The 27,214-nt window shown below is 41.1% G+C and overlaps 1 protein-coding gene across 1 annotated transcript in view; it reads right to left on the bottom strand.

Moving 5' to 3' along the window:
- oxct1a (3-oxoacid CoA transferase 1a) overlaps window positions 1-27,214 on the bottom strand; it is a 58,047-nt gene that overhangs the window by 19,632 nt on the left and 11,201 nt on the right. The window contains exons 7-13 of the mRNA XM_071543060.1: window positions 26,316-26,376; window positions 9,302-9,409; window positions 8,787-8,901; window positions 8,037-8,131; window positions 7,242-7,290; window positions 6,827-6,899; window positions 4,405-4,480 (exon numbers count right to left, since the gene is read on the bottom strand). Coding sequence (XP_071399161.1) covers window positions 4,405-4,480; window positions 6,827-6,899; window positions 7,242-7,290; window positions 8,037-8,131; window positions 8,787-8,901; window positions 9,302-9,409; window positions 26,316-26,376 — 577 coding nt within the window. The remainder of the gene's footprint in view (window positions 1-4,404; window positions 4,481-6,826; window positions 6,900-7,241; window positions 7,291-8,036; window positions 8,132-8,786; window positions 8,902-9,301; window positions 9,410-26,315; window positions 26,377-27,214) is intronic.

Genomic DNA, 27,214 nt, shown 5'->3' with positions numbered 1-27,214 from the left:
GACTGACCTGTAATGACAAAAGGCAATTTCTCATCATTTTAAGAACTGTGTGCATGTGCAGACATGCATAAGTGTATAAGGAGTATGCTTTAGCTTACCTGAAAATATGTCTTTGCTAGGGACAAAGACAAACAACTTGATCAAAGGAGAGGTAAAATAGGGCGGAAATTACTTTCATTTTTCAAATTATGATGTCTGACAAGACTATTAATATGGTTAAGTGATGGTTACATCATGGTTTCCATTTAAAAGTTACCTTTAATGTGAATATAACTCTTCATGAACCAATGAACAACCAATGACAGCCTTGTGTTATGATCTGAAAAAGAAAGCTAGTAGAGAAAGATATTTTTTGTCGATTGGGAAAATGAAAAGGAGATCTTTCTCCCTGCATTAAATTCACCAAGCCTCTTCCCAACAGACAACCAGAAAAAACATTGTCCCCTTCTATCAACTCTACTACATTGCATCTACTTAATGTCAACGCCTTTGAAGCTGAAACACTGTCAGCTCTCCCTGCTGTGCTTTATGAGCCCAACATTTTCAAATGGAGATATTGTACAATTAATATTAGAGTACTATGGCATATTCATTGTTTCTGACAACTTTACTTCACCGTACAACACCAAAGGGGAACCTGCTGTGTTTTGAGTATTTGTGTGCATGTTGTGTGTGTGTCGAAGGTGATGGGGGAGCATCTGACAAAGTAACAACCATGTAAAACCACTTTGTCCCTGTACGTCAGCACAAAGGCACACACAGACTCACACTCACTGACTTACTCACTTTTCAGAGCAGCTCCCTATCCTTGAACAGGCTGACTGCATGCAGTGGGAACTGGGGTAAGTTACTTATAGACTTGACTTCCATAGTTAACCATACTCATATGTAAACATGTCATTGCCCCTTTGAAAAGGAATATCCTTGAAAACTAGACAACAGATATGCACTCATCCACCTCAGTCCACAATCAATCTGCTCCACTCTTTAACATACAGATTTTTCCATAGAACATGGCCATGTGTTATCAATGTGTACGTTTCTAGCATGTTTTTATGGCATCAAATTGACTTTGGATTTGTGTACATTTCTCCTACACTCAAACCCCCTCGATTTGACAGGAAATGTATTTGTCTGACCCTAAATCAATACACATGCATTGCAAGCGCTGTCACTGTTGGCAATTCATTGGCTGATTTCATGTGATATTGCATAACTTGGATAACACCAATGAAATACTGGCAATAAAATAATGGCAGACAGACATTCAGCACCTCTGTTGCACCATGAGAGGGGAGTATGTTTTTTGCCCTTCAATTTTGAGAGGCAATCTGTCATTGATCACTTGAAAAGTGAAATTTGATATACTTAATCATTAATAAAAAAAGATTCTCCCTGCTTCTGGGTTGGGTCTGCCAGCTAGTGCAGTGCAGTGCCAGCTGGAGCAGCCCCTGCTACCCATTAGCTTGCTCACTAAGTCAATATATTGAGATAGCAACAGGAGAGAAAAAATGGTAAACATTAGAAAAAGGATCCTGGCAATTTCTTTTTACCTGTTGCTTGGTAATCTATTTAGAAAAAAATGGTTCTGGGCAGATCCAAATATCTAAATTTCGTCTATTTTTGTTCTGCTTCTCAGAGTTTCCATAGTTTGATTATATCTGCAAGCTTTTCCAAAGTAACTGAATGTTGCCACAATCTGAAAGGCTTTCAATAGCTGAATTTGAAATTGTGGCTTTGAAAGGTTGAGTACAGTTTGCAAAATTTACATATTAAAGCAATTTTAAAACTGAATTTCAATTAAAGTGAAGCTGAATATTGAACAACTGAATTTCATACAAGTTCAATTAAAAAACACAAGTTCAATTAAAAAAAAAAATCTGATTTAGATGTCAACATTCAATTTCACTGATCACATACAAATTCAGAACACAATTCGCATTCAGTTGTTTGGCTGCACAAATCTCAACTCATAGACCTTCTGCCCCATGCCATCCCACAGCAATGAATGGGTTCCCCATTGAGGGGTATGCCCTACTACAGATAACTAATACAAAAATTTAATTTATGATAAACTGAGATTTGACAATTGTGCATCAAAGTTTAGTAAAATGCAACAATGTTTACCCATTTTAAAGAAGCTCGGGTACATTTGTATACAGTGTCTCCTTTTGCCCTGAACATATTTGGAAACAAACATGCATGGTTAAGATCAATGAATCTTCAAGGATGCAGTCAAGAAAGCCTGAGGCAAAAATCATCATTGGCAGTCAACACTCAGGAGCAAGCCTGAATACCAAGCTAATGAACATAATGTAACATGTCATCTCCATGTTTATGTGTTTAGAGCACAGCAGAAGACAGTCCTAAGAAATGCTGGGGTCTTTGGCAACTCCTTCATTACAGCTGCCATCAGGCCCTATCAGCACTTGAGCAAGTAACTGCATTTTAATCGTCAGTGACTGTAACATTGCAGCACTTTAGCTGTAGTTAGACTGAGCCTCTAGGGAGAATACATGTCTAATGTAATGCTTGTTTTCTCTGGTTTTAATGTCTTTTTAACCATCGAACTGGCAACTGAATTCTCATTTAAAAAAATATTAGCTTAATTTGAGTTGACCAATGCTTTCATTTCAGTCCAACTCAAATATGTACTTATTTACATTTACTTAGAAGGCTAAAATCCATGTCAATTAAAACGTAAACTACTGTATCCTTCACATTTTAAAACAGAGGGTGTGAATGAAATGTGAATTTTGGAGAAACCTTTAAGTTTCGCAAAGAATACAGATCATCGTTAACTCCACTTAAACATCCGGTACCATCAGAGGTACTGCTCTTTTGCTCAATCATGGTGGAATCGGAAAACAATTACGGTGTGTTCAAAATATTCACACTGTACTAATACCTCTGAATTGCTGGGTAAAAGAGCCCTAGCGTTTAGGACAGCTTAACAATAAAACTGTAACAGCTAAATGACAAAAAAGCACACTGTGTCCAAAATGGGATCCTTTATTCTATTACCCCTTTCCCTCGATCCATTGTTTTTACAGATGTTTCAGGCTGAGTGGAGATAGGCAACCATCACTTGTAAAAGCATTTGAAAGCCCTCAACTGGAAAATGTTCATCTGCATTTTGCATATTAAAAGCGTTCAAAATCAACATAATCACAGTGAGAGTACTGCATCTCCGACTCCTACGTAAAACATTTCCAATTTCACGCCATGTACCCATCTTTAGATAGTGAATGATTTTCATTATCGCAGAAGGGGGGAAATGTAATTCTCTCCATCCATCCTTTCAAAGGAGGGGATAATGAAGATTGAAAGGAGGTGAGGAGAGAGGTATGTGTGCGTGTGTTGCTGCATTATTTTGCTGTACAAACTGCCCAGCACTAACGGTCAGGCAAGGTAAACTCCCTGCACCTGAATAGGCAAAAAGCTCCCAGATTGGGCCATTGACATCTGGACAACAGCATAACATAACACTCTTAATCAAGTACCAGTTAATTATCGATTACCAAAGACAGACAAGGACAATTGGAGAGCACAAATTATGTAGCAAAATTTAGCGATCAAAATCAACAACAGTCTTCTGTGCAGAAAGTACTATTCAAAATATGATGTTAAAAAGTGCAACAACAATGCAGCCTTACATCCAGTATATTAGCCCTATGTATTACTCTCAATATGTTCTTTTGATGTTTTTACTTGTATTATCTTCAATACTCTGCATTTGTTCTCTTCTTGTCTACATCCTCTCGGCTGCTGAGAAAAGGTGCATCTTTAAAATGATGTACCTGCTGAAACAACCTTGCACACACACACTTCAGTCGAGTAGAAAACCACTACGGGCCAAGGGGCATTCTGGTTGAGCCCTCCCACATTGTGAATAGGCCCTTAATGGGTTTTTGACCTTGGTAATCACTGGGGAGACTGGAGGACACTGTCGGGTCTCGAGACCAATTGACCTGACAAAACATCTAGCACCAATATTGGCCAACCATTATACTGCAGCACTCGCAAACACATCTCCATGTTCTTGAATAATAACAGCTAAGGCTAGGGGGGATTGTAAATCAAACCAAGACATCTCATTCTCTGAGAAATGCAGGAGGGCACTGTGCATGAAATAAACAAGAAATTATAATTCACTCAAAGCTCTCCAGGTAAATGACACATAAGGAAAGATTTGAATGTCAAGAACTGAATAGAGGGAGGGGGGGGGGGGGGGGTGAAAGACAGCAGGGTTGAATGAGAAAAAAAGGAATAAAAGGGAAAAGACAAGTAAGATCAAAAGAAAAGCCAGTAGTATTAAAGTCACCCAGTAAGCCAGGTCTCCACGTTTGGGACGGAGATCAATACGTATAAATAGTTTAGATGTGGCATCAAAACCAGACTTACAGGAATCATCCAGTTGGCTAGGTCTCCAGACTTCGACACCTGCATGGCTCCCAGCATTGTCAGGTTGATGTGACCTCTGAGGAGGACGAGGCAACAGAGGAAGACAACCATCAGCTTCTGAAGCAGTTCAATGTATCAGCTCATCAATCCACCAAAAACATCGAAAATAACAAAAAAAAACAAAAAAAACAAAAACAAGTTGAACACAGTAATACTTGATGAGTTTCTTGATGTGACTGTGATGTTAACAGTTTTTCATCATGCATTTTTCATGTCAGAGAGGAAATTTGCTACAAGACAACCAATTTCTTGGTCTAGAAGTATAATTTGAGTGTTTGTGACAATAAAACAGATTCTCACAGCAAACAGATGTCATTACAATAATAACCATGTTCCCATCTCCTCTATTGTCTGGATAGGAGATAAGGTGCAATAAGTACGCTGAGCAGAATAGATCAGAACTGACAGGCCAGCACCAAGATTATCATTTACTTTCTCCCCTCTTATTCTACTGTATCTTATAAAATGTTTTGTTCCTAAACAATCTTTGGTATTCTGCGTATTCTTGCTGTCTGTTTGTGTGCAAGTATTATCAACTCTAGCTGCCAGGTCAAACGCCTGTTACATATGAATGTACAGTACTTGGAGAATAGATCTGAATCTGAGGACAAGTTGGTTGTTTCACCTCTCTAGTAATGTGAAATCCTTTATTGATCTCTGTAGGGAAATTCTTTTTGCTTTTCATCCTTTACTCGATATTAACACCCACGAACCGCCAAATGCTAGCAAAAGTTGCCTTTGGCGGGTATATCAGTAAGGTTTACCCTGCCACACTGGCCAGTAACTTTCTCAGACAGTAACATTTGAATGGCTCCCTGCTGGCCACCATACACTCTCTCTGACCATGAGCCAATCAAGTCAAAGCAAAACAATGGCTCTGTATCAAACAGACTCCTGATCTGCTGCCTGCTATACTGCTATACACAAAGCTGTCGAGTCTAAACTTCTGCAAACTTTTCCTCATTACTGTTTTTCCACTGTCTGGATGGTGAACTAGCCTAATGTTAATAGAAACTGAATGTTATGCCCATGTGGTGACACATAGCAGGTTTGAGACCAAAAAAAAAAAAAATGAAGACTTAGACAAAAACCATCCATTGTATAAGTGAGTGTGCAAATTATAAATTAAAAGTTTAAATTTACTCCTACAGAACCTGATTCTGTACACAAATTAGCCTTGAAAACAAGTAGGGTGACATATTTCTATGAAAATGTATATTAATTAATTTGGTCAGTAAAAAATATTTTTTTATTAGCTCTTGGAAGGTAGGCAGAAAAGTTAATTTTGGACATTGGATACAACCAATATTCTCTCTAGACCAGAGGTGTACATGGAAGAGTCTGCAGGTTTTCATTCCAACCAAACACTACACCAGCTGATTTCACCAGTCGGTTCCTCCCTCTCTGGTTGAAAGCGTACTGATCAGTGAAATCCGCTGGTGTGGTGTTTGGTTTGGAATAAAACCCTGCGAACGCTTCCATGCCACGGGACTGGACACCACTGGCTTAGAGGCAACATGCTTATAACCCATTACACTGCCCTCCTTCTCTTGTGTTCTTCATTCTCAGTGACTCTAGACTCCTGTCTGAACTGTTTTCACACAACAGCACACATGCACACAGTCTCAGACACACACACATACACACAAAACACAGACACACAGACACAGCAGGGCTCCGTTTGGTCCCCGCCAGTGTGACTGTTGGACAGCACTATTTATGAGCGCTATTGGATTTCCACTGGGTGGACAAAGAGAACTGATGCTGTAGGGAGGGTGGGTGGGCCATGTCAGACAAGTAGCAAATCAATAAGAACCAGGGGAATATTGGCAAAGCTGTCGTCTGGTTGCACTGACGACAATATCTATTAGCTAATATCCAAAGGTTACAAATCATGGCTATGCCCCACATCCTGCTTTATGGTGACAGCTGGCTTTGGGGCTCAGGTGAAACTATTGACATTAGGGAAATATTGAGGAAAATATAAAATGTTGGATTTTGTTCAGCACAAACAACACCAATAAGTGTTAATAGACAATATGTAGTTTTCTATATGTAAATCCAGACATGCCAAGTATATACAGTACTGTGCAAAAGTCTTAGGCATATGTCAAAGATATCCATAAAGTGAAGATGCTTTCAAAAATGAAAAGTTTCTGAATATCAAAAATTTACAATAAACAGCAGTCTACTGACACACTAATGCAGAAAACAAATAAACATCTAAGACTTCTATGAAATTTATATAAAAACTCTAGGGTGCCTAAGACTTTTGCACAGTACTGTATATCTGAGAATCTAATATTGTATATAACGTTTAGTCGGTACAGTAACTTTAGAAGATTGGGTGTAACCGCCTTACCCTCTGATCATGGCAAATGACTCATCACTGGAGAAATAGGCAGCTCCGGGAAGCACAGTGACAGTCTCCTTCCCTGTGGAGGGAGAGGAGACACGTTTCAGTGTTTTGCATAAAAGAATATTGGGCTTTACTTATAATAACAACAACAATAAACTTTATTTATAAGGCACATTTTTAAGAGTTCACAAATTGCTTCACAAAAAGGCCTAAACAGGAGGAAAATATATAAAAAGGAAACTTGAAAAACACATCAATGGTAAAAAAAAATAAAAATAAAATAAAATAAACAAAAAATGAAAAAAGAATGTGCAGCAAATAAATAACGGCTGTGAAGAAATTGAGGAGGTGTCAACCATTCAGAACATGTTATAAATACTGATAAATGATAGCTCTTATGGCTCAGGACAACCCTCACCAGCATTGATCAGGTCCGCATCTACCTGCTCCTCTGTGGGGTATGGGCCCTACACACACACACACACACACACACACACACACACACACACACACACACACACACACACACACACACACACACACACGTGTCACTCAGCCTGACCAACCATGATCTTTCAAGTCAGGAGACAGACACAATCACATCTTTCTGATTAGATGAGACATTGATTTTCTCTCTGTCCAACAAAAGGAGCAATCCTTTTGGGCAGAGAGGAGGAGTGGAGAGGGGAGGGGGTAGGAGAGGAGAGGAGAGGAGATGAAAAGAGAGGAGAGAAGAGGAGGAGAGAAGAGGAGAGGAGAGGAGAGAGGAGAAGAGAGAATCCAGCAGCACCTCTCTAAAACTGACACTCATAATTAGGAGAAACTTTGACAAACAAGGCATTAGCATAGCCGCCTACATTCTCCTGTCAACACAATTGATTGGAAAGTCTTGCCATAGCAGCAGCCTTTGTTGAGTGCTCAGCCTGCATATAATGATTGTGAAAAGGAAATTGAAGAGAAAGTGTCAAACCGCCACAATCTGTTACATAACAAACCCAGCACATTTCAAATGATGACCCCAACTAAAAATGATATTGTTTAAAAAGAATGGGCATTCAACTAACTGCATGCTTAGAGCACAATTCAGTTTCAAACGCTTACTGCCATTTAAAACGACTGCCTTCACAAAGGGGCAATAATATGCTACTCATTAGTGTGTTTCCATGAAACTCAAAACACTGAAGCCTGTGGAAAAAATGTGTGGGTGTCTTACCAGTCCCAGAATGCCATTCTCACTTTGGAGGTGTACAGTGATGTCAGATTTGATAAAGTTGCTGGCCAGCATGGGAATGCCGATACCAAGGTTGGCTGATGGGATTTGTCAAAGATCATAACCATTTCAAACAAAATCATACACTGAAAAGCATGTATTAAGGTGAAGAGAAGCATGCATTATGGTGACAGCAGGTTTGACAGAAACTAATGGGTTACACTGGACCCCATCACCTCACAAAACATTAAAACAGCAAATAAAATTGACCTGCACCAAGTTAAACAGATCGCTACACAAAGACTCTTTAGGCTGCTTTCAGAACTAATGTTGTTATATTTTGATTTTGGTACTGACACCAGCCCAAGTTAATGATTTAGATTTTGAAACAATAGCTAGCTGGATGGTTAGGTAGATAGATAACTAAATGAATTATCTATCCGAGAATCTTGTCTAGATATTTCATTAGCCCACGTCACTCCTTGCATTAACGGTGTGAAAAGAAACATGCAATGCTGTAAAACAACATGTGCAATTCATAACTCACCAGCACAATCAACTGGTGCAAAGGCTCCAATTATTCTTAATATTCTTAAAAAATCCATTATTTTTCTATGGCTACTGGCTAACACTTGGTTTAATTTTCTATTAATTTGTACTAAAAGGAAATGAGGCACTAAGTCCACGGGGCAGAACAGGGTCAGTGGGACTTTGTGATGTGCGGACTGCTTGAGTTTTCTTTTTAAAGGATACCGTACATCCCATCCTCAAACTCCAGAGCAGCCCGGCGAATGATCCTTTCTCGAACAATATCAGAGTCCTTCTTTGGTTTGGGCTTCGCATCCTGGCCTTTCTTTACAGTGCGTTTCTGGAAACAGAGGGAGAGAACGAGAGGAAGCAGGGGAAAGGATGTTTAGAGAAATGAAGACAAAATAATACGACTATTTCTGTATGGTGCACAACGTGTTAATTTATCAGCAAGGACACATACATGGATAAGAGCAAGACAAGCAACAATGAATCATAACTTCTCCTGACAGAAAACCTGCTTAGGAAGGCTCAGTCAGAAAATTAATTGTTAGAGGATTAATGATGTATTATTTTTAATTAATTCAACTAATTGTTTCAGGGACTGTGCTTTTCCACAGTGGGACTAGTGACAGATAATCCAGGGACTACAGAGAGGATGAAAACACTCCATGCTGCTCAGGATCCACATCTTTATGTTTGAACTATCCATTCATGCATTTAAAGGCATTGTTGTGTACCTCTATCCTCTTCTCGTAGCTGGCTCCCTGAACGATCCTGTGGATGTAGATGCTGGGTATGTGGATGTCCTCTTCAGCAAATGTCCCGACATCCACCACCTCCTCCACCTACACAGAGACACAGACAGAGCGATGAGCTCAGCCCTGGCCCATGGCCCTGGTGATTAGGGTTGAGATAAGGAAACCATACACTGATAGAATCGCTCTACCAGAAAATAACCTCTGCCTACCCAACTACGAAGCCTAACAGATTAACTGATATAGACCAGCACAGGATTTTAATCTTTCTCTGGGAAAAGTAATTTTCTGTTGTGTAGGTTAATCGAAAAAGAAACAAGGCAACAGTAAACATCTTATCGCCCGCGAATGATGATGTTTTGAGCTGTACTGTAATTGTAGTTCCCTCTTGGGTCAATCAGTGTAATTTTGAATTCTGTAATGCAGCAGTGAGATGCATCAATTCCCCAAGTTTTGTCAAAATCAATTCAGTGGTGTTTGAGATATTGCATGTGACAGATGGACGAGCGAACAAATGATCTAGTAAGCAAATGTTGTAGCGCCCCCCCTTGAGCCAACCAGTGCAATTTAGAAAATGCCAGATTTGATCAGAGAGACGCATCATTTCCCTTGCTGAGATATTGTGCATGATGGACAGATGGACTGGGGCCAATCCATAGCGCCTCCCTTGATTTCTTCATGGGGGACAATCACCTTGAGTTTTATGCTATTATCTTCCAGTATCGATTTTAAACTTCGTAAGCCCCAACACCGATTCCTGATCCATACAACTGTAAATACTGATTCTGTATATACTATTATAAAAGATTTGTGGTCTGGTCATATTTGGGGGATTTTCTTAGGCATATATAGTAGACATTTGTTACGTGTTGAGTAGATCCTGGTTGATATTAAAACTTAATTTAACTCTGAGGGCCAATATAAGCAGATGACATTTGCTCTCCAGATATTATCTGAAGGGGCTAAAAAATCTTCATACTGTCATGATTTTCCAGGGAGGACAATGTCGATACTTCAGGGAGAGGGTGTTGCATTTATTTTCTTGGCTACTCTGCTGAGTCTATTATAAGCTGCCTGCATGCCTGAGCCAGCCTGGCTGACTGAAGAGAGAAGAGGATCATGTGAGACACCAAGCCCAGGGGAGGAAGCCTGATCCTGGGATGAAAGGCGATGGAGAGTAGGGGTGGGTAGAGGTGATTGTTTTGGTTTTGGAGGACTTAGGGTGAGTCAAACATGAGAAACAAATGGAACTTCCACTTTTTACTTGCCTATGTGGAAAATGTTTCGCAATACATTTTTATTATTAGGCCTATTCCACAAGCTCTGCCTCATAACTCTTATACAAGGACTGTGTTTCAGCACAGCTTTTTTGTTAACCACCACAGTGGAGACCAGCCACTTATGTTTACATCTGCATTTCTTAACACACTTTAATTTATCATTTTCACATTCTCAATTCATTTTAGATCGAAGCAAAACTTCATTATAAAAAGTTATGCGGCTCAGATGGCTAACAAGCAATATATCCATGATTCTGAGACAGATGTGCCCCACCTTTATGCAAGAGTGTACATAAGGGGTATTTCTGTCTGACTCACAAGACACAGATGGAAATGGCTATTGATTTGAGGAGAGAGTCAGGTCAGCGTGACTGGGATTGAAAGCCCACAACGAACACACCTGCTCCCTCCTCCTTAAGTAACATTATGAACTGCTATGAACAGAGCCTACAGCCTCCACTTACATACAGGTGTGCAGGAGGAGTTGCATGTGTGGGTTTCACTCCAACATGTTGTCCATTTTTAGCGTGCTGGCTTCTACCAGTCATGTATCATGTACAAATTGAGAAGCAGTCCATGTTACTACACACAGTGGTCCTTGGGATTTTCTATCAACATGAGAATGAAACTAAGCTGGAGAGGGCTCAACAGAGGGCTAAGCAGTCTTTAGCGAATTGATTTTGTTCTCTTTTCAAACAAAAGACACATCACTTGCTGTACTAGCACTGTAAGGGGGAAAAAGTGGAAAAAAAACACTTGAGAGGAAACCAAATTAGCAGAACTCCACAGGGTGCTCTTATGCTAAAAAAAAAAAAAAAAAAAGGAGAGAGAAAAACAGAGCAGCCGAGTTATCTTTACATCTCTGGGGAGAAAAAGGGGACATAACCGTGACAACATAATTCTCGCCCCCTCTTCTACTTTTCCATGCTTCACTCCCATGTCGTTGAGAGTGTAGCCTATTTATTCCTCTCACACGAGGGGCAGGCGGGCGTTCACAGGCAAATTGAATTGAATCCCTCCTTATCTCCACTTCCTCCCTCAGCACTCAGCGCTGACTGAGAGGAGTCAATGGCTAAGAGCGGATCCCATCTTAGCGTTGTCATGGATACACAGGCTTTGGTTTGTGGTGAGCTGAGGCCGCTCAGGACAGTAAAGTGATTTTAGACTCTTTTTCTGGCTCTCCTGGTAGGGTTATGGCAAATCTCTGATGCTCCGCAGTGGAAAGGAGGCCATGAGGGACGAGACTGGTAGCTCGGCAGGATTGATACATCACTCCCAAACTCCCACATACCGCACACCCACATACATCTTTTTTCTCTCAGGGCTTGATCTGTCCTTCTGTGAGAGGGATGAGTGCCATAGAAATGTCTTCAGCAAGCAAGACCAAGCTCCTCACAATTAAGGCAGTAATAAAATAGGGAAGACTGGGGCCATGGAAATCATTTTACATGTTTGATGGCATGAATTTCCAGAAATCAGATAAATGAAATTCATTTCTAGGGGCTGACCCCAATTTCTGTTTCTCCAGTCAAAATGAGTCCAACAGTGCACAAAGGATTTTCACACCTAAAAAAAAAAAAAAAAGCTCTTTCTCTATGTCTGTCTGTTGGTCTCTCTCTGACATACACATACAAGCAAATCCTGCATTCAGCTCAATTTTCAATTAGCCTTCCAAAGCTAAGCCACAGCACAATAACAAGCTCATACAATTTAAATGTGCTGTGTATATAAACAAGCTTCTGGTCCTTTCATCTAGGTGATGCGTCCCGGCTGCACCGGTGCTCAGATGTAGTTCAGATGCTAGTTCAGACAGGAGGATCAACGGAGGAAAAAAAAAAAAAAAAACCTCATAAAAACACACACACATTCGCACACAAATGAGCAGGCGTGTGCAGCAAGCATGCACGCACACAGACACAAACACACACACACACATTGATATTCCTATATCTGTAGAACGATTTTCACATCAATGAGAGCAGCGTGAGGCATGAAGTGAGCTGGCAGGAGGATACAGGGAATCAAAGTGCCCTCTAGGGACACACCAACCTTTTTTTTGTGAGTTTGTGCTTTTTTGGGCTGTAAGCACTGTCAAATCCTGTTAGTCTCAAACTGATGGGCACACACTGTTACCAGATTCCTAGAATAAACCACCAACAGTGTATGTGTGTACAGTGTTTCCTCTACGTGTATTAAAACAGTGCTGGGAAATTTGCCCTGCTTATTGCCCATGATTGCTCACCCACAACAACAAAAAAATGCAGTGCAACTACAATACAGTTAAACCGTATTTCATGATGTATGGAACTCTAACTGAACTGATACTGGGAAAAAAACAAGGACAGGTCAAATTTCCATGTTAGAACTGGATTTATGTTTTCCCCTATAGTTTTATTGATAGCTCAAACTGCTATGTTAAGCTCTCAGTCCCGATCAATGGAAACAAGCAAAACCAGGGCTCAACACTCAAGACTTATTCTCTCTTTCTCTCTCAAACACACACATGCAGATACACCTACACACACACACACACACACACACACACACACACACACACACACACACACACATATATAGAAACACATACTAGCAGACAAATTGTTTGCATGGGTGTGCGTGCATTGTGCAAGTGTGTATGTGCACGCATGCTTTGACTGACATGCCGATCATTACATGAAGATCACCAGTCAGCTTTCAGACAGTGATTCAAAGGCACAAGACCTTTCAATAGCACTGACTCAACGCTCTCCCACTTAAAGTATTGATTTGGGCTGGTTGCACACATATTCATCATTAGGGCAACATTCTCACCTTTTGTGCAATACAAAGTGCTTAACAAGATAAGAAGATCAATAAAGAGATACAACACAAGAATGAAAATTGGGATACAATATAAATAGTAGTAATGTTAATGACAACAATAATAATAATGATAAGTAAAATAAGACAATAAAATGGATAAAAAGGATAAAAAGTAATGCATAATAATTGGGAACATGGTGAAACAGAGACAAATGCAGCACAGTAAAAGGGGTACATTAAAACAAAACTGATTACTTAAAAACTAGATGAAACAAAATCAAGGTCAGATTAGCTATGACTGTAATAACACATACTTAGCTAAAGGTATCTCTTAAGATTCTGTTTAAAAGTGTTGACAGATTGTGGCAGCTGTTCCAGAGGCGAGGACCACAGACACTAAAAGCAGTGTCTCTGGACCGGAGGGATCGAGAAGGAACATACCTTATTATACCTTAAAAGCATATCCAACATCTATTCAGGCGCTAATCCACTGAGTGATTAAAACACCAGTACAACATCAGCAGTTTATATAAAGCTTACTTGGGTAGACCAGACAGGAGAGCAATACAGTAGTCAAGCCTGCTAGTAATAAAAGCATACATTAGTCTTTCAGTATCTAGCTGGGAGAGAAAGCTGGTTGGTTGCTGGTTGCACTTTTGCAATATTCCTGAGGTGATAAAAGGCAATTTTGGTGATATTTCTAACATGGGCCTCAAAATGCAAATCATGACATGGAAGCACACCAAGGATTTTAGCCTGGGGCTTAAAAAAAAAATATTGCTGGCATGAAGTTAAAACTTATTATGGTATTAAAAATGTATCAGTTAACTGATAGACCTTGACAAAACAGCAACATTTCTAAGAATGGAATCATCGACTTCAAGTAATGTTTTTCAATTTTAAATCGGATTTATAGTATTGCAGAAAGAAATTATTTTTCAACACTTGACTGCACTACTACACAGATTGTAATAGCGCTAGTAACTAATACTTTAATTGTGGGGTTACCTGAGCCCATAATCCATCCTGTCTGCGGTGTATGTGTGCGTGTGTGTGTGCGTGTGTGCGTGCGTGTGCTGAGATGCGACAATGAGGAGAAAGAGACAGTGTGGCTACAGGCGACAGAGCATGAGGATGACAGCAACACCACACTCTCATTACCCTGTGTATTTATAGCCTCTCCATCTTCCTCCCAGTGTGTGTGTGTGTGTGCGTTTGTGTGTGCGTGTGTGTGTGTGTGTGGGCACTCGGCCATGCTCTGCTGCCAGTTTCGGGGCTCAGCTCAGGCTCCATCTCAGGCTCCATCCTCTAACCCAGATTATTGACACCACAAGCAATCTGTTTCCTCTCAGTGGAAGCCTGCCTAGCCTATGGCAGCCTTTATGTTATCCAGATAATGTGAGACAAAGCCAGCCAATGCAAAGCCTGACAACATTAATGGAAATATAAATACGTGTTTACATTTCAAATGTCACATATTGCACACCGAAGCACCGTGTATCATAAACATTTCAGAAGGAACACCACACTGACAGCTCAATTGGCAATGTTTATATTTCAAATGAGACAAGCCTACGCGCAACGTGATTCAATAAGTCTTCATCAACATTGAACTTATCGTCAAAGCGGATAACATACAACAGAGTGGATATTTTCAGGTGTAGAAACCCAATTTGCACCAGAGGTCCTTCTCTTACTATTGCTGGAGGACTCTGGAACTGCCAGTCAGCAGTTAAGAAAACTGAGACCATCTCAGCCCATGCTCTATCTCAATCCCTCCACTTTCTTTTTTTTTTTAAACATCTCTTTATTGAATTTTCAAAAGGTTCTGGTATACATAATACAAGATCATCATATAATATACAAAATATAAAACTACCCTCCCCTTTCCCAACCCCCTGATAATCCCTCCACTTTCTGGCCCTCACCGAGACCTGGATCATACCTGAAAATAATGCCACCCCAGCAGCACTCTCTGCTGCTTATTCTTTCTCTCACACCCCCAGAGCCTCTGGCTGTGGGGGAGGCATCGGACTCCTCATTTCACCCAAGTGGACCTATACTGTCACTCCTCTTTCACACCTCTCAATATCCTCTTTTGAATTCCATGCTGTTTCTGTATCTCTACCTATCAAGCTCAACATTGTGGTAATCTACCGCCCCCCTGGTCAGCTTGGTGACTTCCTTGACAAGATGGATGTCCTCCTCTCCTTCTTTCCTGAGGATGGCACTCCACTCATTCTTCTTGGTGACTTCAACATCCAGCCGGAAAATTGCAATCTCTGGCCTTCCTTAACTTTTTCTTTTCCTTTGACCTCTCCCTCTCTCAATCTCCTCCGACTCACAAGGCAGGGAACCTGCTTGACTTGATCTTCACCAGATCCTGCTGCGCCTCCAACCTTACTGTTACCCCTCTTCCTGTATCTGACCATCACTTTATAACCTTCTCCCTTCCCATCTCACCCCCCACTTCCCACTCAACATTCACTCACACTATCATCACCCGACGCAACCTAAAAACTCTCTCACCTACCTCGCTCTCTTTTGCTGTCCTTTCCTCGCTTCCCTCAGCCGAGCAGTTCTCTCTCCTGTCCACTGAGGAGGCCTCCACTACTCTTCTATCCTCTCTTTCCTCCTCTCTTGACTCTCTCTGCCCACTAACTACTAAACCAGCTCGATCCTTTCCACCCGCTCCTTGGCAGTCTGAATCTCTGCGAACTCATAGAACAGAGCTTCGGGCAGCTGAGAGGAAATGGAGAAAATCACAGCGCCCTGACAATCTCGCTGCCTACCACCTTCTCCTCTCCAACTTCACCTCTGCTGTGTCAACAGCAAAGACTTCCTACTTCATTACTGAAATCCAGTCTTCTTCCTCCAACCCCAGTAAACTGTTTTCCACCTTTTCCTCCCTCCTCAGTCCACCCTCCCCTCCCCCTCCCTCTTCCCTCTCAGCTGATGATTTTGTCACCTACTTTGCTAAAAAGGTGGCTGACATCAGCTGTTCCTTCCATCATCCAGCCACTAACAACACTATTCCTTACTCCAAACCTGCTTCTCTGCCCCTTGTCCCTGGGCTTGCTTCCTTTTCTACCCTCTCCCCAGAAGATGTCCTCACACTTGTCAGGTCTAACCAAGCCACCACCTGCCCCTTGATCCTATCCCTTCCACTCTTCAAACCATCTCCACCAACATCACTCCCTTCCTCACTACCCTTATCAATTCATCTCTGTCCTCAGGCCTTGTTCCAGCTGCTCTAAAGACTGCCAGAGTCAAGCATCTTCTTAAGAAACCCTCCCGTGACCTTGCTGCTATCCAGAACTACAGACCTGTATCTCTTCTCTCATTTCTATACAAAACTCTTGAGCGAGAGCGTTTCCAACAAACTTTCTCTCTATCTCTCCCAGAATGACCTCCTGGACCCTCTTCAATCTGGTTTCAAGGCTTCTCACTCTACTGAGACTGCACTCCTTGCTGTCACCGAGGCCCTGCACACTGCCAGGGCTCCATCCCTCTCCTCTGTCCTTGTCCTCCTTGACTTGTCTGCTGCTTTTGATACAGTTGACCACCAAATCCTTCTCTCCAATCTGAACTGGGAATCACTGGATCTGCACACTCCTGGTTTGCGTCCTATCTATCTAACCGCTCTTACCAGGTCTCATGGAGGGGATCTCTGTCCAGACCCTGGGGCCCATGCTATTCTCTCTCTACACTAAATCCCTCAGCCATGTGATCTCCTCTCATGGCTTCCTATCACTGCTATGCCGACGACACTCAACTCAACCTCTCCTTCCCCCCTCAGATACACAAATTGATGGACGCATCTCCGCATGTCTCAAAGACATCAGTGCTTGGATGTCTGTGCACCACCTCAAACTCAATCTTGAAAAGACGGAGCTACTCTTTCTCCCAGGGAAAGATTCCCTCTCACAGACCTCTCCATCTCCATTGACAACACCACTGTGTTACCCTCTCAGACTGCCAACAACCTCGGGGTGATGCTGGACAACCAGCTGTCCTGCTCTGCCTACATTGCAGCGACAACCCGCTCTTGTAGGTTCTCCCTCTACAACATCCGCAAAATTCGACCATTCCTTACGAGGGAAGCGGCACAACTCCTGGTCCAGGTTCTTGTCATCTCCCGCCTGGACTACTGCAACGTTCTTCTGGCTGGGCTACCTGCCTCTGCCATCAGACCTTTACAGCGCATTCAGAATGCTGCAGCCCGTCTGGTGTCCAACCAAAATTCTTTCACATCACTCCCCTCTTCCGGTCGCTTCACTGGCTTCCCATCAATGCATGCATCAAATTCAAGACACTGGTACTCGCCTACAGGGCAGTACATCAGACTGCCCCTCCCTATCTGCAACCTATGGTCAGGTTCCAAACCTTGCCTCGTTCCCGCCGCTCCTCCACCCTTGCAGGTCGCCTCACCCCTCCATCGCTACGTGGGCTCAGAAGTCGCTCATCCCGGTCGCAACTCTTCTCATCCCTGGTGCCACAATGGTGGAACGAGCTCCCCCCTTCTGTCAGCACGGCCGAATCACTGCCCATCTTTCGGCGGAGACTAAAGACACTCTTCAGGTTACACCTGGACCCTTCTTGAACTAATCTATCTTCTTTCTTAAACTTAAAAAAAAAATACAAAATTCAACGAATGCTACTTATTCCTATTAAAAGTCTTAGCTGATGAAGACTGTGATGCACAGTTGGTTTCACTACTGTTGACAAAATGTACTATTGTAAGTCGCTTTGGACAAAAGCGTCTGCTAAATGACGTAATGTAATGTAATGTAATAACATGCGTGTTTGCCATTTGAAATGTTAATCTTGTGCATATTTCCAGTAAAGCTGTCCTCCATTCTACTGCCTCCCTTCACCTCTATTTACTTATTCTCTGTCCTTTCTTCCCTCCCTCTGTTTCCCCACTCGTCAACGTACAGCAGCCTTTGTTATACCTTAGCTCTACAGTCATCCAGCTCTAGTATCAGTCACATCAGAGTCAATGTCAGCATGGCATGAGAATTAAAGTCTATGCCAATCTGCCTCACTCCTAAGACAATGTCAATGCCAGTCTGCCTTAGTGATGTTATGTGCCACGTCATCCCAGATGGCACGGCCAAAACGCCCAGTATGTCAGCTATTCAGGGAAGACAGTTTAAGTTGGAGCCATGTTTCTTGAGCAACATTATGAGGCAATGCAGATGGACAACACTGCTATCAAAATCAATATAGTGAGCTCTAAGATACGCAAGTATCATGAAATGCTAGTCTAGTTTACGATGAGCTTAACATGAGGATATGTCTTCAAATGTTTTAGCTTATGCAGAGGATATCTGAGCTGTGCAGCTGGCAGTCCAGAGACCACATCCACTTCACTCTGACTCCAACATCAATTTTACGCTTACATGTGCAGAAAATTTTGCACCCGTGCCTAAACTAAGAAAGACAGACACTCACAGACAAGCAGAAACAGAAAAATCCTTGATCTAAATTTGGATTAGTTTCTGGCTCTTGAAAGTGACCTTCCCCCTGTTACCCCTCACCTAAACTATATCTTCTTCTTGGGTTTACAACGCCTTCTAGGAATGTCAGAAACAAATAATTCAAACTGTGTGCTACCTCCAGGACCATAATGCTTCAAGTCAGCTGTAAAGGGCAAGTTGTACTTCTGCATCAAAGCTACGCCACAGGTGTGTATGGTGTAGCTTCAGCGGTATGAACATTCAGAGTTCTGCGTTTGACCACCGAAACACTAAATGTCAGTGGCGTGCTTTGTAAACTTTACTTTCTCTGAAACTCATGTGATGGGAAATTTCACCACAAATTCAGTGACATCTGGGCTCCATTGTCTTCACTATCGGTAGAAAAAAACAGATACAGGTAGGAGGAAATACGAAGAGGGGCAATCACAATGAAATTCGAGAAGTGATTCGCTGCTCTGTATGCTTTCAATGTTACTGCTGGATTATGAGCTCTCCCTGGCACATTAAGTGTGAATGAGTGAAAAAATATGTGGTCTACATAGCTAAAATGCAGCTATCAAACCCTAATGTTTTCATGCTTTTGGAATTAACTCAGTCCCAACACCTCCGAATAACGTAGCTTGCATGGACACCTCCTGACATCACCATCAGTCAAAGTTGCCCATCCATGATGGAGATACATTAGCAAAGCATACTGTCATATCTCAAGTCTCTAGTAAATGGATGTGTAAGGTTTGCGTTATCAGTGTCATCGTGATTTATTTTCTTCAATACATGCATACAATCAAGCAAAAGCACACTTGGGGAAAAAAAAAAAATGGTTGAATCAGGAGTGGAGGCTTTTATACCAATCTGTCCACTGATATTACAGCAATTTGTGGTTGTAGCTCAGCCAGCCCTGCAATTACCACCATTTGCTCTGGGGAGGCTTCAGCTGAAATAGGAGTTGTTAAGTCAGAAAAGTGTTTTCTATCCTCAGGAAACTGTTAACTTTGTTTCCAGCTTTTGTCTGACACTATAGTGGACCAAAAGTTAGGACTGCATACTTGCCCTTGTAGAGATACTACACCATAAAATTTAGCTCTTACTGTATTGGATTTATATCAATTTGTTTGGTCTGGCTTGCATAAACCCCATTAAAGAAATACTATAAACCATTTTTTTTTTTTTACATTTTAGTGTCGAGTTAGAAAAGGGCTGTAAAAATGATATATTGTACACTAGAATTCCTTACCCATTTTATGAAACAGCTTTTCCAAATTGGTACAAAATGGAGAGAATGCCATTCAGAACATCTTAATCACACACAAGCCCATTCAGAACATCTTAATCACACACAAGCCCATTCAGTACATCTTAATCACACACAGGCCTATTCATCAATCTCTTTAGGCAGGAAATGATGGGAAAAAAATGGATCTGTGATTACTTTCCAACAATAGTAGTCTGAGCTTATGGAGCTCATCAAGGGCACAATTCAACAAACAGACAACAAGACTCACCAAGGCCCAGCAGACACTGTAAAACGGCATGACATGCATGTTGGCTGTGACAAATAATTGAAATTCCTGCAGCAAGCAAACAAGGAATTACGTTCTAAAGAAAAGCCTGAATATGATAACACAAATTAATTCAATTTCTGTTAAAAACAAAACTAACTCAATACCTACAGTGGCCCAATTCATGACCAAAACTGACATCACTTCTTTCATGCAAAATGTGAAGGTCTTGGTGTTGCGATAGCAGTAAAGTCTTAAGTACAAAACAATATCCTTCTTCAGCCCTGACTGAGTAACCTGAGTAATGACCGCTATTTTCATTTCAGCACAGACATACAGAGGAAGGCTGATGCTGAAACCCCTGAGGATGGAGCTCATTCATATCCAATTAAACTTCTGCTGGCCTTGCTGAAAGAACTAAACACATAAGTACATTTATTCACACACACACACACACACACACACACACACACACACACACACACACAATTGCCATTCCATGCCAACAGCAACAGAGAAGAGCAGAATGGTTTACCGTGAGTGATAATCGAACAACAGTAGAAAACGCTGCTTTCATTCAGTCCCCGGCGTATTATATCCACAATGCACTGGGGCCTTTCATTGTACCTGCGATAAGGAAATAACTGGACCAGCTGGATACGATGGAACATTCAACAATTGAATAGCAAGGTTTGGTTGCCTAGCAACCATGGCAGGAGCTGGTGATGATCTGGTAATTTTCAATGTGCTTTTCTGTATTCTTGTCTTCCAACGTCTTTTCTGCCACTTCTGATATGAATTCAGAAAAAAAAAGAAAAAACACAAAAAGTAGATTTATGTTTCTGAATTCAGAATTAGGCTAGGGGCAGAAACTATATGGCACTGGGTCACTGAGCTGAGAGAATGAGAGTGGTGGAGGCCATTTTAAATTTGTATTGGTCAGTAACTGTATAATATGAAAAGGACTTAACCATAATTCCGGAATGTTTATCTATGATCTATGTGCTTCATTTTGCTGAATGTTGACTGACAACTGTCTGAAAGACAGTTGATTAGCCATAAGTGAACAGAGGTGATAAGACTAGCTGGGGATCATATCAATACGTCTCCCAGAATCTTACTAAATATGGACTTCAGCTGGTTTTCATGCATTATGTGTACTTTCATTGAGTCTTCATCATTGCAGACTTTAGTGAAGGAGCTGCCCAGAATGTAAATTAAAAGTGACATGTTTAGTTGAAAATTCATGAGTATAGTTCAAAACAAATAAAATAAAATCCCTTTGAAAAACATTAAAGCTACTATATAGTGGCACATATCTTGAGTATAAATCTGTAAGCAACAATTATGTTTATAAATCTGTACCACTTTATTGTATGCATTTTATTAAATAATGCAGAACTGAGTATTCATTATTTACCCACATTCTATCACATTATATGTCTATTCACTGGTTTGATTTTATAAACATCGCACACTGTGGGTTTCCAACTCTCTTGCACTTTTGCAACTGAAGTTACCTCAGTTCGGAGGAGTAGCATTGTCACAAATTTCCCCTAAAACCGTTGCCACCCTCTTTGGATAGGAGAGCTGTGAATTTGTCCATGACTTCAGTCTGCAAGAGTCCAACCATAGACCCTTTTCACAAACATTGCAAGCAATGTTAAAAAGTCAACTTTCTGTCATCTCTGACTTCGTCTATGATCACTTATTTTGTGTTTCAAGATAGCGTATGACACAATGCAGGTGTTGTCACTGACATATCTGTTGTCAGATGACTGCAAGACTATAAAAAGTGATTTGATCGAGGGTCACAAAATGCTAACAGCATAAAAATTACCGTTAGCCTTGGTTAGCCAGTTGTGACCCTCGATCAAATCACTTTTGTATAGTCGTGAGGTTGTGCAGACCTTTCCAAGCACAAGTGGGCTATGTTTCTCAGCATCAAAATGTCATCATTGACAGTCATTTCCACAGTTTGGCCTTGCTGTTTATTGCTGTCTAAACTGCTGTGTTCTAGCTGGAGTCGTGCAGTATCTACAGTCCTGCCAGTGGAGGACATGGAGGACAGTTAGTAGCTCAGCCCCTAAAGAGTTTGAGCCTTCTAGGCCGTCTATAAGCTACAAATACTGGAATCTGGTCCAGTAGATACTGAATAGCAGCTCAACAGCACCTCTGCTTTACAGTGTACAACACACACACAGTCTGACAATTCTGGCGTACACACAAAGAAGGCTCCTCCCGTGCTTGTTGCACAGTTCCCTGGGGTGACAGAAAACACAAAATACATAGAGTGGCTTCAAAAACACCTGACTCCGGGTTGTTCTCTGTTCTCACAGCCTGACCCAACGCACAGTGACAGCAGGATCAATATTGACAGCACATCGCCAGATTTATAACAGGGCATGCTCTGAATCCTGAAGATAAATTTATTTTCAGAGAGACCATAACTGCTTTGATATCAGAGATAAAAGGCTCTTAATGGGTATGGCAATATAGGCCTATTACTTTATTGTCCCCAATAAGTAGGCTTCTCATAGATAATGCTCATGTGTTGTGCGTGCCGCCATAAAAAGAGTACCATAAAAAAATAGCACCATAAAAAATAGCAGATGCACTCTCACAAATCACCAGGTAGGATGACAAAAGAAAGAGTTCAGACAGCAATAATGGGACTCCAAGTCCTTAAAGATACATCTAGTAAATGCTAAATTCACATTTTAAATGCTGTTTTCAGATTAGGCATTTCTATAAATATGAAAAGGACGAGGATCAAAGACAGTTTTTGAATTCTCTTCTCAGTCTGAGGTTATGCTGTCACACTAAAATACAACATGGTAAAAAAAAACAATTTGATAACTACAGAACGAGAGAAAGACAGTTTTAAAATTAAATGAATGCCTGTTCCAAATTTAAAAGAAATGTTTGATATAATTCACATGACTGCAGCACAATTTAGATGACTGGCTGGATAAAAGCATTTATTTGATATGCAGACGACAAGTGTCTGAACCGACTATTTGTTAGCCCGGGAAATGAAAACTGAGAGAAATGCACAGATCTTCAAAGACTACGGCTAAAATTGACACAGTTGTTTGGTACAGTCTGGTTTTGGAGCAGGCAGGGAATACCAAATCAAATTTTCAAAGGATTGAAGTTTGGATGCAAATGCAGAGCTTTCATTTCTAAGCTGGGATGATACTTTATGATCTCACACAAGGTTGGGAAAAGTGTTTTGGGTGTGGTTAATTAATTGAGACGCGGCATCAATTCCTTTTTGTAAATAGGCCATTTATAATAACATCTCTTAAGGCTATACACCTACGTCTAGTGCTCCATTAAAAAGCTGTGTTATTCTATACTCTTGTCCCTGTTTAAAAAATTAAGTCATGCAATTATTTTTGTCTTTATATGAGTTTTCTGGGGCTGTCAACTTTTCTCAGACCTTGTTAACTGAAGTATATCAGGGGCATCCTGTTAGCTCAGTGGGCTCGGTTGTATACCATGTATCTGTGATATTGTGGGTTTGAATACGGCTCACAACTTTTATCATGTCATTCCCTCTCTCTCTCTCTCTCCTATCATTCCTGCCACTCTCCACAGTATGGCATCTAATAAAGTAGAAATGCCTCGAAAACAATCTTGGACAGTTACTTAGGAATGAGGAAAAAATATAGGTCGGCTATTATGTTTTGCTAAAATCTGCTTTGTGTGTCTTGTGCTTTTTCCAGATGCTTGACCTGTATCATTCTGTTCTATGGCTGATTGTTGATCAGTTAGATCTAGTTAGGCTCATTCTCTGTAAAGTCCTTTGAGACATGCATGTGATCAACAAACTTGAATGCTATTGGTCAGTGCAAATAACCGCTCCATCCCCTCAGAAAATGATTCTGACACGCAAAGGTTGAAGCTGACAGTTCAATATTAAACCCAAGCAATTATGATTACATCTCATCTTCTCTCTCTCAGCGCGGAGCTGCTTTATCATTCATGTCACTCCCCACTACATCACAACTCCAGCTGACGTCACACATCCCTGTAAAAGAAAATTGGGCACTTTCTATCATAGCATAACACTGATTCTCCATCATTCTCAATCATCATGTCTGTCACCATCATGGTCATCATCATCACTACTGCACTGGACTAGTGACGATGCAAGACAAAATGAGCGGTAACGTTTCAGTAATCAGTCCACCAAAAAGCCCACACAACAGCTCTACAGTGATAAAAAAAAGTATGGTCTCCAATTACAGACACTTCAAATCCTGCTAGCGTCACCTTTTTAATCAGCAGTATAAATTTAATAACCAACAGCCTTGAATTAACTGAAAATGAGAGGTGCTTGGTGAGCGACCCTTCCCCACATAGATATTTTCGCAACTAAACTTTATGGTTTTCGCACAGTTTTTCCCCCTGCTGCTATCCGAATCAAGCAGTTTCTATATGGGAGGTGTGAAGCTTGTGCTTACTAGTGAAACTGTGAAACTAGAGGCCATTCTGAGAGGCTGCATGTGTCTGTCTCTGTCAGAGAGAGACAGAGAGATGGAATGAAACTAGGTAGACATACATAGCCCTGATACGGCGTGACATCCTCACATGTGTTTTGGCTATGCAAATAAGTAGTAAGAATTTTGGTTACAGCCACAGAACTTGAATGGATAGAACGGTCTTTCCCATTCAAATCAACGTTCCTGGATGGTTGGAGCAGCAGCCATTTTTATGTGTACTGTTGCCAAACCAACTTACGGCAAGTCACTGAGGCGAGAGGTTTTGCAGCTGAATTGAGTTGTCACTCACGCCACCACTAGGTGGTGGTCTTTTACAAGTTGACATCTGTGCAATTAGTAGAAGTGGTTATAGTTGAGTTGATCCGTTTCAGCCGATGTCAGTTAGCTGTTTGAAGTTAGCAAATGCTAACTTTTCTTCTCCACTAAAGGTAGGCTAAGCTATGTTAGTTTATATCATTTAAGGGGTTAAAGTGTGACACACTTTACGGCCTGAATGCCTGGACTTGCGTTGTCACCATAGCAACTAACCCTTAAAATGCCATAGTTGCCATTTTATGGTGTACCAGCCAAATTACCATAGCAAACAGTGGAAGGACTGTTCTAACCCTACTCCATTCAAGTTATGTGGTTAGAGTTTAAACAGTCTCACCTATGAATAATCTCTGAGTACCAAGAGTAATATTCATAATAATATGGACTATAGCCTATTTAAGGGGATATTTTCAGCCCATACACCCTTACAAGAGCCCAAACCTATAGTTTAACAAACAAGGGAAAAACCCCTTATTTTGTAGCTTGTCCTTTGCAGGTAGATGGATCTATAGGGTGCTGTGCTGGGAATACTGCTTGAGTTTGCATATTTCAAGTGATGCTATGCTGTGGCAGTTTTCACTACTAGTTCCCTTCACTGTCTACAGTCAAAACTAGCATTAAAAGTATTATTTTGTTCTCTGCAGATTTTTTTTTTGTAGATGTGGGTGATGGGGGAAATTTTGGTTCTGGTTGACACCCAGGTTTGCTCTTGGGTCCATTCCAGGATCAGTCCCAGTAGGTGTTGCAGTTTAAGAATGGCACAATTTGGATATTTATACCATGATATATAGACAGTTGTGCTGAAATTGCAATTGCAAAGTTGTGCTGAGCAATAAGGCCAAATCGTGCATTTCAAATTGTAAATACATTTTTCTGTTGGGGCAGTTGTCCAGCTGTGGAGGCTATGACAGCTAAATCAGTATAAAAGAAACACTGCTATTTGACTACTAATAGTAACATTAACAACAATGTGGGTTATAGCCTTTCAGAGCAATTTAACTGCACTGTCCTATATACATGTGTTCAGAATTGTTGTGTCTCACGCCATGGAGGCAAACAAACAGACAGCAGGGCTACAAGCTGGTGATTGTGGAATTGGACGTGCATACCTCTACTATTGTGGTTTTGGCTGCCTTGCACATGGGCTGGTTGAAGTTCCTGGCTGTTTTCCTAAAAGAGCAAGAAAGGGGCAATATTAAACCAAGTAGAGAATTAGGTTCTTAATAAAATTACATTAAAGTAACATTTTGGCAACATTGAACCTGAAAATCAATAGGGAGTAACCATGCCTGCAATTCAGACTGAAAACATGCTCAAAATGTGGTTTGAAGGCGACTGAGGGCTCACCAGTTGTATAAGCTGGTAGTTTACTAGAGGACACTGCTATCTTGTGGAGAAAGACTGAACTGCATATACTAATTTCAATAATTCTCATTTTGAGGAGAACAGGCATGTAACTTGTGATTAACTGTGACCAGATTGGTGCAGGATACCTTATTGGGGCCTTGTGAGTAGTGGTAGCCAGGTAGGCCTATACTTGATTACACTGTACAGTAACTAATAAGGATGTGTATGAATAGGCCTAATCAATGATCTGTTATTTTGGCCTACATTTGACTAGTGCAAGATCTAAACTGTCTCATATCTTAAATCTCTTATAGCTAGTCCACAAACCAATAAGAAAAACATGAAAGATTCTACATCTACTGATTAGTATCAGTCCATACCACCATATTTTTTAACTTTGACTATGAATGACTCATGGTAAGGTCAAGGTCCAACTAAGTGAATCCCCTTTGCTGACTATACATCTCGAATAGGAAAAAAAATACCTGCACCACTTCCCCTTAAACTATTGTTCCACCCTGATCACATGACTCCAGCAGCATGTGCTGCTTGTTGTGCAAACATGACATGGTGATTAAGACTAGTCAAATGTGCTCTGAGGCGAGAAGAGGCTTAAACCATTTAAAATGGTAAATACTGGCATTGCTGTGATGGAATATGC

The sequence above is a fragment of the Centroberyx affinis genome, unplaced genomic scaffold, assembly GCF_046629955.1.
Source record: "Centroberyx affinis isolate AG114_WGS23_722 - 3 ecotype Tasmania unplaced genomic scaffold, CSIRO-AGI_Caff_v1 ptg004215l_1, whole genome shotgun sequence".
NCBI classification, from domain to species: Eukaryota; Metazoa; Chordata; class Actinopteri; order Beryciformes; family Berycidae; genus Centroberyx; species Centroberyx affinis.
This window is presented reverse-complemented; position numbering and strand designations above follow the sequence as displayed.